Genomic DNA, 15,266 nt, shown 5'->3' with positions numbered 1-15,266 from the left:
TACTAAAATACAAGCTTATTCTACAATTTAAGTTGGCTCTAAACTGAATAGGATACTATATATTAAAGATCACAGGTCCTTGTTTAATTAAAAACAAAGTGACATGGCACACAGTCTCTATATTTTCGAGTTTAAATTCAGTCCTAACTGATCCTATGCAATTCAAGCCTACATCCCTTTCCCAGGTTCTGTTCACCAGGAGCTGGATCAACTCTGTGGTGTCAGTCTACACAGGAAAGGTAAAAGCAAGTGTTCTGGAGTCTCCAGATAGTCTTCAGTTGACACAGACACTGTTGTGAGCAGCCCCAGCCTGCCCCAATGAGACACTATTGGTGAAAATATACGTACGACATGAACAACAACAGAGACAAAAGAGGCATTTAGAACTCAGGCTCAACACTTTGTTCCAAATGGTTATATTGGTGAATTCAAGCCATTAGCCAATCTTATCAAAAGTACTCAAAGTATAGGTCTTGTTTGTTTCAAAGGAGGTAAAACTGCCCTCCCACTCAAAGACTAGTTATGGATTAAAGCAAGGTCATGCATGATGACAGTGGAGACCCTGCATGGAATCCAATGAAAAGTTGAGGAAACCAGATGACCCACTCAGACACTGCTTTCCACAAAACTCAAATGGGATGAAAATGATAGCTTCCTTAGAAGGAAGAATGAACCATCTTGAAAGTTTCCTCAATTAAAGCCTTCCCTCCCAGGGCTCTTCCCCTCAATCACAGCTACCTCTCCACTACACTGTACCAGCATGTAGTCTCTGATGGGCACTTTAAAATCAAGTAGAATTTGTTGGTATTTCAAAAGCACTGTGCTGGTTCAAACAATGAAAGCTTTCCACAAAGGGAAAATTTAGGTCCTTTATTGGATTTCATCTTTGTTCTCTAAAACCAAGGAGTGGCATTTCACTTTCTCATTTGTACCTAAGTTGGAATACCAGCTTCTAGTTTCTAATATTAACTGGATAATATTAACAACTGTTCACAAGATAGCATGGTTATTACTTCATGAAAGTTTATTTTCATATTAATTAAACATGACCTCTTCTCATGAAACATCAAAACTCACACTGTTTTGGTTAAGTAAGGCAAAATTTCTGTTTTTCCAAACATAATAGATGTTAACATTGTCCTTTCTTTACAGACATATTCCTTTAGTGGTGGTTTGAATGAGAACGGCCTCCAAAGACTCATGTATCTGAATATTCGGTACCCAGCTGGAACTGTTTGGGAAGAATTAGGAGGTGTGGCCTTGTTGGAGGTGTGTCACTGGTGGTGGACTTTGAGGTTTCAAAAGACTTGTGCCATTTCCAATGTCTCTCTTAGCCTCCTATTTTTGGATCTCGATGTGAGCTCTCAGCTGCTGCTCCAGCACCACGCCTCCTGCCTGCTGCCATATTATCTGCCACGATGGTCATGGGCTCTAATCCTGTGAAACTATAAGGTCTACAGGATGCCTTGGTCAAGGCTTCTTATCACAGCAGTGGTAAAGTAACTAAGACATACTTCTGTGGATGCTTTCTTTTTCTTTCTGGTATGTGACTGAAGAGTATCTTGGGGAGCTTTTGCTATTATTAATTTTTAATTTACCCAAACTAGAGGGTACGTACATCCCTTGATAAACATAGTTCTAAATTACATGACACAGAGAAAAGCTGCCCATTTAAATTTTAAAATTTAACTATAAACTTGACCAAACCACACTAGGTATCTACAAATACAGGAATCACATTTTACTTTGTGAAGACAGAAAGCTGAATTCTAAATTTCAATTTAAATGCTACTATTAATAATAGCTGATCTTATGGAAAATTCCAAATGGCTTCATCTTCCAAGGCTTAAGACACCACCTTCCTTTCTGACTTACTAAAACACAAACCAAAATCTTCACTTAGCCACATGGAGCCTGGGGTCTGAGCCCAAACCTGTAGCCTTGCTGGTGACCAGGGACCAAGCTGGTGCCAGAGCCATTCTGATCTGAGTGGCTGGGGCTTCCACCTGGAGCCAGGTTGTTGACTGGCCTGAGTTGCTGCTGAGGGCCATGTCTGGGTCTGTGGTCCAGCTGCAGTTGGGGTCTGTGTCAAAGTCTGTGGCCCTGGTTTCCACTAGGGCCTACACGGACACCAGAGATCTGGGCCACAGCCTGTGGCCTTGATGGAGTCTGGGAAGCCATGCTGCAGTGGGGGTCCATACAGATCTGGATGGCTTATGCTGCCACCTGGGACATATCTTCTGGGCCTAGGTTACTGCTGAGGAGCATGTCTGGGTCTGGGGCCCTATAATGGCCAGGGTTTGGATTGACACATGTGGCTCCTATTGCCACCGAGGGCTGTGAGGATGCCCAGGGTCAGGTCAGCCACCTGAGTCCAGGTTGGTGTCTGAGGGCATGATGCCTTCGGGGCCACGTAGATCTGAGTTTTCTGCACTGCTACCCAAAGCCATGGTAATGTCTGGGCCAGGGATACAGCTGAGGGCCATGTCTAGGTCTGTGGTCCTACTGCAGCAAGGGTCTGTGTTGATGTTCAAGGCTCCTGTTACCATCAAAGGCTGTGCAGATGCCCAAGGTTTGGGGTCATGTTGTTGTCCAAGGGCCATATTACTGCTGGGTCCTGTGCTGATCTAAGTGGCTTGTACTGCCACTTGGGGCAATGGTGACATCTAGACCCGGGTGCTGAGGATCATGTCTGGGGCCGTGGTTCTACCACGGCTGGGGTCTGTGCTGAAGTACGAGTTCCGTGCTGTCACCAAAGGTTACAAAGAAGCCCAGGGTTGGGGCCTCAATCTGAGGCCTTGGTGGTGTCTAGGGGCCATGCTGCCGCCAGAACCATCTCGACCTGAGGGTCCAGTGTTTCCACCCAGAGCTAGGATGTCATCGGGCTCAAGCTGCTGCTGGGGGCCATGTCTGGGTCTGTGGTCCAGGTGCAGCTGGGGTCTGCATTGATGTCTGTGGCCTATGTCACCTCAGGCCCATAGGAACCATGAGAGGTGAAATCAGAGGGCCAGGTTGGGCTGGCTCCACCCTTCGCTGATGCAGGGAAAGCTGGCTTTGCTGGCTTTGCCTTTAGCTGGACACCGTAACACTTCCTTACAACAGGGGAGGAAGAACTGACCCTGAGGCCTTGGGCCTAGAAAGGCTGACTTTGCCCCCTTGTCTGAGGCACGTGGCCCCAGTGGCTCAGAATGACCAGCTCAGCTACCACCCAGGCCCATAGCTGGGCCCTGGGTTAGCCCACCCTAAAACCTATCCCATCTAGGACCTGCTGGAGCTCATGAAGGGACTGGTCTCATTGAACAATGCCCTCAGGACTTCCATCACTCAGGGTAGCCACAAGATCCCAGAAGAGCTCCAGTGAGGATCCAGTGATGATGGTGTACCAGAAACCAGAGGCCTTGAAGCAGACCAGTGATTCATTTCAATGAACATTTGCTAATAAGGCTGATTGTACAAAAGGGTGCACTGTGTGACACAGCAAGGCTCCCAATGCCACCAGGACGAATGAAGAGGCAGTACTGTTTGCTTGCTTGCCTTGTTTAGGTCTTTTAAATTTTCTTTTGTGGGGGTGTACTGCAGAGGTGAGAAGAGGATACAGGGGGATCGGTAGGGGAGTAGAATTGGGGTGCATTGTGGGAGTCCGTTTTCAGGTTCCTCGTGGCTTTACCCAGCAGGTCCACATAGAGAGGATGATTAGGACCATGGGCCTGAGTGCAGGTGTCTGAGATGGTCTGCACTTGGCTGTGCTGGGGGAGGAGGTCTTTTGCTCCACCCCTTGGCGTCTCTATAAAAACCCTGGGGCAGAGACAGTCGGGGGCCATTGGAATAGGTTCCAGGCCCTCTCGAGGCTATCCTTTATTTCCTATCTGTTTATCTCCGCAATATAAATCCTTCTATCTAATATTCCTGCTGCTCGCACTCAAGAAAACTCTGTGGAGCTGTGGGGTTGGAGGGTAAATGCCCCACAGTACATGATATGAAACTCCCAGAGAATCAATAAACAAGTTAAATTAAAAACAAAACAAAAAACAAAACAAAAACCCAGAGGTTGACATTCAGGAAACAACACCAACAATTGACAAAAGGGATTTCATGAAATTATAAAGCTTCTTCAGAGGAAAAAAAAAGTTAAGCTGGGTGTAGTGGCCTTTAATGGCAGCACTTGTGAGGCAGAGGCAGGCAGATCTCTGTGAGTTTGAAGCCAGCCAGGTCTACATAGCAAGTTTTGAGGACAGCCAGTGACACACTGAGATCCTGGCCCTCTCACAAACCAACCAACCAACCAACCAACCAACCAACCAACCAACCAACCAACCCACAAACCAAACAACCAACAACCAGTCAGTTAAGTGAACAGAGTCTACAGAGTGGGAGAAAAGTCTCTGATGGCTGTATGCATGACAGAAGATTAATATTAAGAATATACAAAAGAAAAAAACACTCAAGAAATCAAGCACCCAGCCAATCAGCTCAGTACATAAGCTAATAAGTAGAGAGTTCTCAAAAGATGAAACACAAATGGCTGATAAAGACATGAGAAAATGACCTGGTTAAAGCCCAGGGCTGATTAGGTTATAGGTCCTAGAAGGGACCCTAATGTTATCTTGCTAAATTAACATGTTGTCAACGTGCCTTCTAAATATTTATGTTTACATCTATAGGTTAGTGTGGTTCTCAGCCTCGGCCAGAGAAGTTGCAGTGGTTAATGCAGAGACTCATTACTGGTTCACGTGTTAAGTTCTAAACGGGACAGCTGTATCAACAGCCCCAAGGCTCAGCATATCACGGAGGAGGAGGAAAGACTCTAAGAACCAGAGGATCTGAAGGAGTGCTGTCTGATGGACAGGATGTGGGCATCACACTCATGAACCCAAAGCAGCTGTGGCTACCTGCACAGGACCAAGCCAGTCAACATACCAGCATGACTGGGAAGAGGCTCAGGAGGTCCCACCCTTAGCTAAGCAATTGATGGCTGCCTGGGGAAGGGGAGTCACAAGTATTTTTCTTGGAGAGGTGTGGTTGTTGGTAGGGTGCTCATGCTTGGTGGATGATCCAAACCCACGGGTGTCGGAAGCATTCACTGGATTCAGTGGGACATAAAAAAGAAGACACGAATGTGGAAGGGGACATGTTGGGGAGTGGGTCCAAAGGGGGCAGGATAATGGTGCTGGGATGGGTAAGATACATTGTGTACATGCATGAAATTGTTGAAGAATAAGAGATATTCCCATGGGGGAAAAAACCCTGAAAAATGCTCAATCTCACTAGCCATTGTTGGGGGGTGGGGAAAGCAAATGAGAACTTACCTGCAATCTCAACTCATCTGGCAGAATGGCACCTTATATACATTGCTGGTAGAAATGTAAACTTGTCCGGCCATCATAAAATCAACGTACAAGTTCCTTAAAGCACTAAAAGCAGAGCTATCTCTTGACCCAGATATACACTCCTGGGTATTTACCCAAAGGACTTACGTTCAACAAATTCCAGCAAAACTTACACAGCCATGCTTACTGCAGCACTATTCCTAAGAGCCGAGTTACAGAACTCATGGGATATCCAACAACAGAGGAGAAGGAAAATGTGGTCTGCACACACAACAGTGTTCAGTACGTCCTTTGAAGGAAAATGGAGGCAAATGGAAACAAACTGAACTGGTCTAAGAAATGCAGTTTATGTTTTCTCTCATTTGTGTCTTTATATGACATGGAAGTAGAAGAGAACTGTCCAGGGGGAACAAAGAGGACTAGCTGGAAGGAGGGGGTGAAAGAGAGTACGGGTACAGAGGTATGTTCAGCACGCAGTATGTACTTACGTGAAAATGTCCTTACACAACACAGACTCATGTACAAGGAATACACACAATGGAAATTAAACACAAAACTGAGAGAGAGTTTGGGAGGCGTTGGAGTTGGGGGTAGATATGTTCATGTATGAAATACCAAATAATGTGTAATAAAAGTAGAAATGGAGATAAAGATGATGATGGTTATTTATTTATTTTTTACCATTCTAGGAATTTTAATTACTGAAAAGATCCAACAGGAAAGATCATAATACAAAAATCAGAGTTAAGTACAAGGACTCATGATGTTTCTAACTGGAAAAACCTATTTTCAACATATATGTTTAGTATTACCAAATAGTTGATTTTTATAAACATGAAAATCTAAATAATTATGCTTGTTTTTGTAAGAATAATGCCTCTCAGTTCACTCAATTTCATATTACAATGAGAAACTAAACTGGTTACCTGTGGAGTCATCGGGGGTCCATGGATGACTGCGAGCTGGCTTCTCTGAGGTTGGTCCTGAGGTAGTGATCATTCTGACACTAGGACTGGACGACCTACTGCTCACCTGGAGGAAGGGATGGAAGGAGGAAAAAGTGTCATTTTTTTAAAGAATGACAAGACACATTTTCATATCTAGTAAAAGGCAAAAAGATTTTCATTTTTATTAATAGAGGCCCCGAGACTCCTGAAAACGGAATTCTAAGTATATAATCAATGTATAACAAATTCTCAAGTCAATGTATGTTGAATTTGTACAAGACGTCTCTTCAACACTTACAAGGCTTGGACGGGAAAAGTAGAAAGGAAGCCCACTAAGCCGAAAGAAGTGCTTAAGCTGTCAGTGCGAGGACTCCAAGCTAGAGCCCTTGACTGTCTGCTGGGTCAAGAGGAACTAGTAATAAGGCCTAGTAAGGAACTATAATAAGTCCTTGTAGGATGAGAGGCCTGGAGAAAGCCCTGCTTGAAGCTGAGGCAGGGAATGCTTTGTTCCTTGAGAAAGAAAAAACTAATAAAAAAATAAAAAAATCTCTTGACAAAGGCAGATGGCAGACACCTGTAATCAACACTTGGAGGCAGAGGCAGGAGAATCATGAGAAGGAAATAACAGTGCCCCCTGTACATACAGAAACCATTTCTAGAATTAATGGAAGACAGAATTGTGCAAATGTACATGAAAAGCATGAGAAATGAGACAAACCCATACACCAAGTTCCACATGCTCATATAGAGTCAAATTCCAGAAAATAGAACGGCCTCCAGAGGGAAAAGGGCAGCTATCGGTGAAGCTTCCCTAAGTCAACAGATCTAGAATTAGAAATGCTTTGACACCTGAAACTGAGTGCTCACAAGATGCCACAGGTAGACACACTGTACCTAACTAACACCTCCCGTGCCAGGTACACTGAAACAATCAAATAAAATTACCTGCAGGCATGCTTATCGTACAGAAAAAACAAATGGGTGACAAATTCAGACCTGGGCCTCATTACCAAGGTGTCTCCATCAGATACATGCAAGTATTTCGAACTCTGAAAAGAAAACCCTCAACTGGAAACATAACTGGTTTCATGGGTCTCAGAACAAACATTCAAAACACATTCACAAAATACGAGCTACAGCCACAAAAGAAGCCGGAAAAGTGGATTTCTAGCTACACAGTGCCAGTGGCAGAATCACTAACAGCCCAGCGTAAATGAAGAATTGGATCAGAACAGCATCTGCAGATGATGAGAACAGAATTGACCATCCACAGACTCTTATGATAGGAATTTCTAAGAAGAAACCCCACTTAACAAGAAACTTTCCCTTGACAAAAAGGCCAGGATACAATTAACTTGAAGAAAATTCTGACGGAAAAAGGTGCTAGTCTATATAATTGAAAACCATAAGTGAAGGAAACAGTAATTAATTCACAGAACTAGTAAACAACACAGCAAAATAATCTACAAAATAATAAAACCTGAATAAGCAAGAACATTGTTGTTAAAATGCCTCTGCTGTTCAGAAAGAGCAGAGGTATTAAGCAGGCTGGATATACATGTTAAAATCTCAAAGGTCCTCACTAAAAGTCATAAAATCTGACTCTTAACCCAGAAAAACAAATGTGATGAGAAACAAGAAATGCACCTATTAAACTTTAAAGAAGGCAAGAAGAGAGGAGGCTCAAATAAGATGGAGGAAATTTATAAGTAAAAGTAACCAATATAAACTACAATATTATATATGAAATGAAACAGAGCAAACCCCCTAAGCACAGGGCTGGAAGACAACATGGGGGTTAACTGCTTCCTGTCTTCCAGAGGACTGCTTTCAGAGTTTGGATAACAGTCCTGAGGAGGTTCACAACTCCGGCCCCAGGGGATCTGAGGCCTACTGGGGACCCCTATGTGTAGCATGCATATGCACGCACATATATACAGACACACACAAGCGGAAAAAAAAAATAAAGCCCCAACTAAATTAAAGGCCTGCACCACCACCACCGCCTGGCTTCTCTCTCTCTCTCTCTCTCTCTCTCTCTCTCTCTCTCTCTCTCTCTCTCTCTCTCTCTCTCTCCCTTCCTCCCTCCCTCCCTCCCTCCCTTCCTCCCTCCCTCCCTCCATCCCTCTCTCTCTCTCTCTCTGCACCACCACCACCACCGCCTGGGTTTTTCCTTCCTTCCTTCCTTCCTTCCTTCCTTCCTTCCTTCCTTCCTTCCTTCCTTCCTTCCTTCCTTCCTTCCTTCCTTCCTTCCTTCTTTTCTTTTCCTTTTTTTTAAAGATTTATTTTATGCATGAGTGCTCTATCTGCATGTACACCTTTATGCCAGAAGAGGCATCAGATTCCACTAGAGATGAGCTACCATGTGGTTGCTGGGAATTGAACTCAGGACCTCTGGAAGATCAGTCAGTGCTCTCAACTGCTGAGCCATCTCTCCAGCCCTAAATGTGATTCTTAAGAGACACACCTAATTTACTGGCAAGATGACTTGTGGGTAAGAGCACTTACTGCTCTTCTAGAGTACTCAAGTTAGGTTCCCAGTACCCACACCAGGCAGCTCACATGTGCCTATAGCTCCAGCTCCAGGAGATCCAATACCCCTTGCCTCTTCAGGCAACTGCATTCTTGTGCACATTCACACTTCCCATTAAAAATAAAAATCAAAATAAAAACAAAAAAATGTGAAAAATTAGAAAAATACTAAGTTAAATAGAAAAGACAAACCAGGTAAAAAGCACTCAAAATAAAATATCTATATTAATATTAGAGAATATATTTTAGTGTCAAATTAAGAAGAAACTATAATGTACGGTGTTCTAAGGCAGGGAAATCTTGGGGATGTAAGAACGGAAAGTAACCTTCCTCCTGAAGTCCAGCCAAAGCCTCTCACCAGCAGAGAAGCAAACGTCCGAAGCAAACGTCCGAAGCAAACGTCTCTCCCCTGGCACCAATCTTGAGAGTAACCAAATGGTATACAGGGCTAATGATAAGACAACTGTGCCTCTCCCTCATGCACACCTAAGGATGTCTTATTCTGGCATTCTGAGACACACTCAGGCTGCTTTCTTCTGAGAGCTTCTCATTCTCTTAACCCTATGCATAAGCCTACATTAAAGATATCTTAAAATTTCCAGCACTACTTTATTCCATTTGCTAGTCCTACAATGTTTCCAGTATTAGAACTACCAATCCTGGTCTGGCCCAAGCTGATGCCCCTGAAGCCTAGAGGAATTAATTCTTCAGGAGCTGAGGGGGGCAGTGTGGACCCGTGTCTCTGTCTACTCAGAGTCGGAGCTTCTGCTCTGCCACTTTTAGTGTCATAGCTTTCAAATAAGCCCCAAGACACAAGAGTCAAATGAGGGTCCATTAAGGACAAAAGAACAACGTTCATTAAGTGGTGGCTGTGAGGGAGAAGAAAACACAGGACGAGACCATGTGGCGGTGTGCAGCACTAACCAGTCCCTCCCTAGTTCAAAACCATGTCTATAAGGCATCTAACTGGGTGCTAGCATGGGGATGCCACCCCACACCTGCTGCTTAGAATTTTGGTTATATTTATAGTGAGTTCCTACATAAACTTGGGCTTTACATTATTACCAAAGATTCCTCAACACTTTAACTTCAGGGACAGAGAAAAAAACTAGTAAAGGAAATCTAAAGTTCTCAAAAACAACATTAACAATACTTTTTAGAGTATCTAAAAAGATATATGGCATAAATAAAATTAGGTATGATTTGACATTAGAAATTATTTTGTGCTAACCTATGTTACAGCTCACAATTAGGGAAAACGCTGTATTACAGAATCTGCTTTTCAAATCTTGCTGGTAGAATGCCGATGGCCTTAAATGCTAACTATTATAGTTCATTTGGGTTGCTTCTCCCTGAGACTTTTCCAGGTTACCCTCTTGAAACATAAACTAAAGTTCAGAGATGCAGAGCAACAATGGACAGAAATGCCATATGGCCACCTGAGGCAGCAAAAGAATGCAAGCCAATGTAAACTCTAGGGGTGAACTGCCAGCAAGAGACATGGACCATAACTGGCCTTTGACCAGAATCTTATCTCTGTATTTATGAAATGGCATGGCGAGTGATTTTACAGACAAAAAACAAAAACAAAAAAACAAAACAAAACAAAACAAAAACACCACAAAAAAAACCAAAAAACAAAAAACCCAAATCTTAGGCTTTTATGTCTCATCAGGTAGACAGGAAAATAACTGCATTAAGTCAATAACTTGCATGTTTGGTGCTATGAGACACATCCTTTTAGAACCTTAGTTACTGCAGTCACAGAAGCACAAAACAGAGACGCAGTGCACTTTGGGTCATAGACTTTAAAGCAGAGATCTAAGTGTCAGTGTGGACTTAAGACAGGCACTTCCTTCCTCTAAGGCAGTCCCCAGTACTCAGAACAGTTACTGAAATGCTCTCCAACCTGTACAATTCCAGTCTGCAATTTGCATCACTACAGCGTTTTGTTTTGTGAGATAGCATCTCAATATATAGTACACATTAGCCTTGAACTCAAAAGGACATCAGGAGCTTTTATCCACTGACACCTGCCCCCATTTTCCCCCTACACAGAGATAACAGAATGCAAGACTGAACTGATTTCCCAGTACTATTTTCATTTCACATCTGGATAGTAAGAATGCTACAGTGAGGACAAAGAAGTATTACCAAAAGCTCTGTATAGAGGAAGGCTGTAATGCAGACCAGCATCTACTGTGTGTCTGTACTCCCATTCCATAGGAACCCCACATAGTGGGTGTTACAGTGCACAGGTGCATCAAGACTGCTGAAGGTCAGGACAATTAAGGAGCATGCTGGGCTCATACTGTGTCTAACTCTCTAGACAATGGTAACTGCATCACTATGGAATGGCAAATGTATACTGGATGGAATCCTAAAAGGGATGCGTAGATCTACTTTACAGTACATCATTTTAGTGAAACAGGAAGGTTCACCTAAATGTTTAAAAAGTAAATGTGTCTAGTTACCTGTCTACATTTACCATTATGATATTTATTATGGGTTAGTCTTACTCAATGATATGGTAGTTAAAGTTCATCATTATTGAAAAACTACTTAAATAATGAAATTACAGATAATGACAAACTACAACACTTAGTGTTCACCAGGATTACTTCAGCACAAATTACATGTAGGGTTTTTGTTGTTATTTTGTTTTGTTTGAGAGAGTTGGTCTCAAATTCATTATGTAGCACAATGATGATGTTGAATGCGATCCTCCTGATACTTCCACCTCCCAAGAGCTGGATTATAGGCATCCATCACCACGTCTAGTTCTCCACGTGCTGATGACAAAGTCCAGGACATTATACATACTAGGTAAGCACTCTGCCAACTTAGCTACCTCCCTACTCCTGTAATGCAAGACAGAATGGAAAAAGTTTAGAGTGTTCCACTGAATCAGACTTGCATTCAATCCTCTTCTTAACAGGGTGCTGAAAACATGAAGGAAGTGAGACTTAGGTTTGGTTTCTAATTCTCAGGTGACTCAACTGCAAAAAAAAGTATCCAGTACCTAGGGTTAAGATACAGGTAGAGTCTATTAAGTGTCTGCCTGGTACCAAAGCCAGTGCATAACAAATGGCAGTTATTATCAGTAGTGGTTCTCCAATTGCAAGAAAGTCCATCAGGTAAGTATGGTCTGCTTTAAAAAGTCCTTGAGGGGGACTGGAGATGTAGCTCACTTGGTAGTGTTTGCCTAGCACACAGAATGTCCTGGGTTTGGTCCCCAATACCACATAGACAGGAGGTAGTGGTTGACACCTGTAAGCTGAGCACTTGGGAGGTAGAGGCAGGAAGATAAGGAGGTCAAAGTCATCCTTCGCCACATGGTTTGAGGCCAGCCAGGGATATACTAGACCTCGTCTGAAAGTCTGGGGGCAGAAAAGGCTCCACCAAGACTGGGCATTTTTGGTACGGTCTGTCTCCAGCCAATGACTGCTAAGAACACACTGGTGGAAGAAAGTTGGGTTTACTATTGTGGGGATGAAGGTTCTCTATGGGGCACCACAGAGCATCTCTGTAAGAATGCTTTAGAAAGACACTTACAGAACTGAGACTCTGTGCTTGGTTGATTTGGGGAGGACAGAGTGTTCTCTCTCATTTGGCTGCTGCCAACAGGGGAAAATTCTACAGAGAAGCAGACAGACAGGAGAGAGCTGCATTTGGTAAAGCAGTTGTAGCCATTCTCTTTTGCAGGGAAGGGCAATGATTTCTGTGTTTGGGTGGCAGGGACCCTCCTACACTGAAGTGGATTTGCTCTGTCTTATCTTCCCAGGGTCTGAGCAATCTTTTTGATATAGCTAGTAAAGAGTTGCTTTTTTTCTTTCCCAAAGAGACTAGGAGGCTAGATACATTTTGAGTGCTTCCTAAGTTTCCCAAATTAACTACAAACCATGTACACAACAAGCTGTGAAGAAACGGTTTTGTACACATTTACATTGTTATATGTAATTAAAAAGTTTGCTTTGCTATTACTCTCAATAGAAAGGGAAGTACCGAAAACCCCCAAAGCCCTACATTTTAATTTATAGGTGAAAAGTAATTTCACTGAGATTACTTCTCAAGTCACAAGCCCAAGTACACACAACTGATCAGTTCACTTTTTTTCTGTGAGATGTAATGCTAAGCTTCATCATCAAACTATTCCTTTTCATGAAAATCGTACTACATGGGCGTGCTTTTTTGCCAGGCTCTTTACCGATTTCAGTGTCTAGAAACAAACCTCAAAATAAAACTAAAAGCAGAAGTCACCCCCACCCCCTACCCTGCCGCCTCCCCACCATGCACATCTGCCAATCACTTCATCAAATTTGGGAAGAAGCACACTGTCAAGTTATGGAAACCCATGCTGTGGACACGCTCCCTCCTACATAATGAATGCTGTTTTCATGAGGAGTTACATGGATTCAACCCAATGGTCGTGCAGACACTTTCCTGGGGAAATGCATTCATAGTATACTATGACTATTCTCTGTCACTCTTATCCCAAAGTGAGTCAATGTACTGTAAGGTTATAATACTTAGGTAATCTTTAAAGAGGATGAATTTAAAACACTGGTTATACCAACTATTTTAGAAACAAATCAAATGCTCTTTTCTCCTGTGTCTTCTGAAATGGTGTATGATAATTCATGCCAGTGACTGTCCCTCGGCCAGCCTGACTCGGTCCCTAGGTTTTACTACTTGAAGGCATCGTACATTAAAGGGTTAATAGCCACAGGTCTAAGCTAAGTGTGACCAGTGGAGAGATCAGCAAGGCGTGGTACTGGGAGTGTTCAGACCGAAGCTCTCACATTAGCAGCTACTCTGTGTTGTAGAGTAAGAGAACACTGGGTTAGGGTTCAAATAACTAGAATATTGATGGTAACAGTAAACACAGCTTAAAAGCTTGTGCCCATCAAGACAATGGACTCGAAGCAAATACCAGACGTTAAATAGGCTGACTAAAGCCTTTAAACACAAGTGAGGGAAATCAAAAGTTCTAGGGTATCATAAAAACCAATAAACTAGAAAAACACCACTACTGAATGAGTGAGAAAAGATTTAAATTTATTAATGACTCTAAAAAATTAATAACTTATATATCTGTACTATATTTTAAGATTACATAAATATATGTATGTATGCAGTATGAGTTGTCATAAAATATTACCAGATTTAAATAAAGTCAAAGATATTAATCACTTTATCAAGACTTTTTCTTTTCTTTTTGAGACACAGTTGCTCTTTGTAGTATTGACTGCCCTAGAACTCACTATGTAGACCAGGCTGGCCTCAAACTAACAGACATCCATCTGCTTCTGCTCTCAGGTACTGGGATTAAAGGTGTGTAACACAATGCCCAGCCTATCATATATCAAGATATTTTTAAGTTAAATAGAGAGCTAGAAACATTCTAACTTTTATTAGAAACTACAAAATAAACCATTAATTCTTGTAAAAATGAATAAAGCTTTCTATGATGAAAAGTATTAATGGATATTTCCTCAAAGTAAATTACATTGATACTTTACATGTATACATGAACCATGTAATACTTTTATCATTTCATATGAATACTATACTCACATGAAAACAAAACAACAAAATATCTCATACTTAGTCCTTACTCATTTTAGAAAACATGATAAAATGTATGCCAAGTGTATTAATTTGAGGAACAGAAAAAAAACTTAATTACTTAGTTACTTTTATATATCCGATTAATTAGAATTCTATAGTAGAGTCAATATGGCTTGAATGATAGCATTTTCTAGACTATTTACTAAGAAGCCATGATAAAGAGTTGGGGGAATTCAGAAGAACATTGAAAAAACAAACAATAAAATCTGTAATGACTAGAACAGAAGTTTTCTGGAGTTTAGCCATCTGCTTAGTAGTATTTTCAAAGGATATTTAAGAAAAATATGATGTCAGTGGATACATCAAATTAAAAGATGTTACCATTCTCCAGGTGGCCCCAGGAGTAGCATATTAGGGAAATATTTATTTCTCTCATCAGTAAAAAGTATTATTCACTTTAGAGGACAAAGATAAAGATGCATTATTAAGTTCTATAGCAGAGTACTTTCTCAAAACATATGAGAAACACATGGTGGCCTGCTGAACAACATGTTTTCTCACACAGTTCAAAGTGAATTAGGAACATCAGGGCTTCTAAGTTCACTGGCAATAAGCTTCTTGACCACATTTTCAGGTCAATTAATTTGCAGAGGATATTATGGTTCATTCTTGATCTCTGCTTATTATAGTTCTCTACAGACAAATAATTTGAATGTTAAGTCTTACCTGACCAGGTTCTGTCCCAGTAACAGTCAAGTCTTGGATGGATCTACGCCTTGGTTGCCCGTTGCCTTTAAACAAAACAACAAAAACAAAAAAGTAAAACTGCAATCTATTCACACAAGTGAGCAGGGTGTGACTGCTGCAGAGGAAGTGCAATCTGCTGCTC

At 41.9% G+C, this 15,266-nt stretch overlaps 1 protein-coding gene and 1 long non-coding RNA gene across 3 annotated transcripts in view; one reads left to right on the top strand and one right to left on the bottom strand.

Moving 5' to 3' along the window:
- Nucleotides 1-5,975, top strand: part of LOC143271822 (uncharacterized) — a 28,971-nt gene extending 22,996 nt beyond the window's left edge. Inside the window, exons 3-4 of the long non-coding RNA XR_013049036.1 lie at nt 1,153-1,269; nt 4,662-5,975. This is a non-coding gene — a long non-coding RNA (uncharacterized LOC143271822). The remainder of the gene's footprint in view (nt 1-1,152; nt 1,270-4,661) is intronic.
- Map3k7 (mitogen-activated protein kinase kinase kinase 7) overlaps nt 1-15,266 on the bottom strand; it is a 65,442-nt gene that overhangs the window by 7,262 nt on the left and 42,914 nt on the right. For both annotated transcript variants that reach the window (XM_006975286.4, XM_006975285.4), the window contains 2 exons: nt 15,104-15,168; nt 6,254-6,359 (listed from right to left, as the gene is read on the bottom strand). In XM_006975286.4, the coding sequence (XP_006975348.1) occupies nt 6,254-6,359; nt 15,104-15,168 (171 nt within the window). The remainder of the gene's footprint in view (nt 1-6,253; nt 6,360-15,103; nt 15,169-15,266) is intronic.

This window comes from Peromyscus maniculatus, chromosome 2, assembly GCF_049852395.1.
Source record: "Peromyscus maniculatus bairdii isolate BWxNUB_F1_BW_parent chromosome 2, HU_Pman_BW_mat_3.1, whole genome shotgun sequence".
Classification (NCBI taxonomy): Eukaryota; Metazoa; Chordata; class Mammalia; order Rodentia; family Cricetidae; genus Peromyscus; species Peromyscus maniculatus.
The sequence above is the reverse complement of the archived record's forward strand: the minus strand, read 5'-3'. Positions and strand labels throughout refer to the sequence as shown.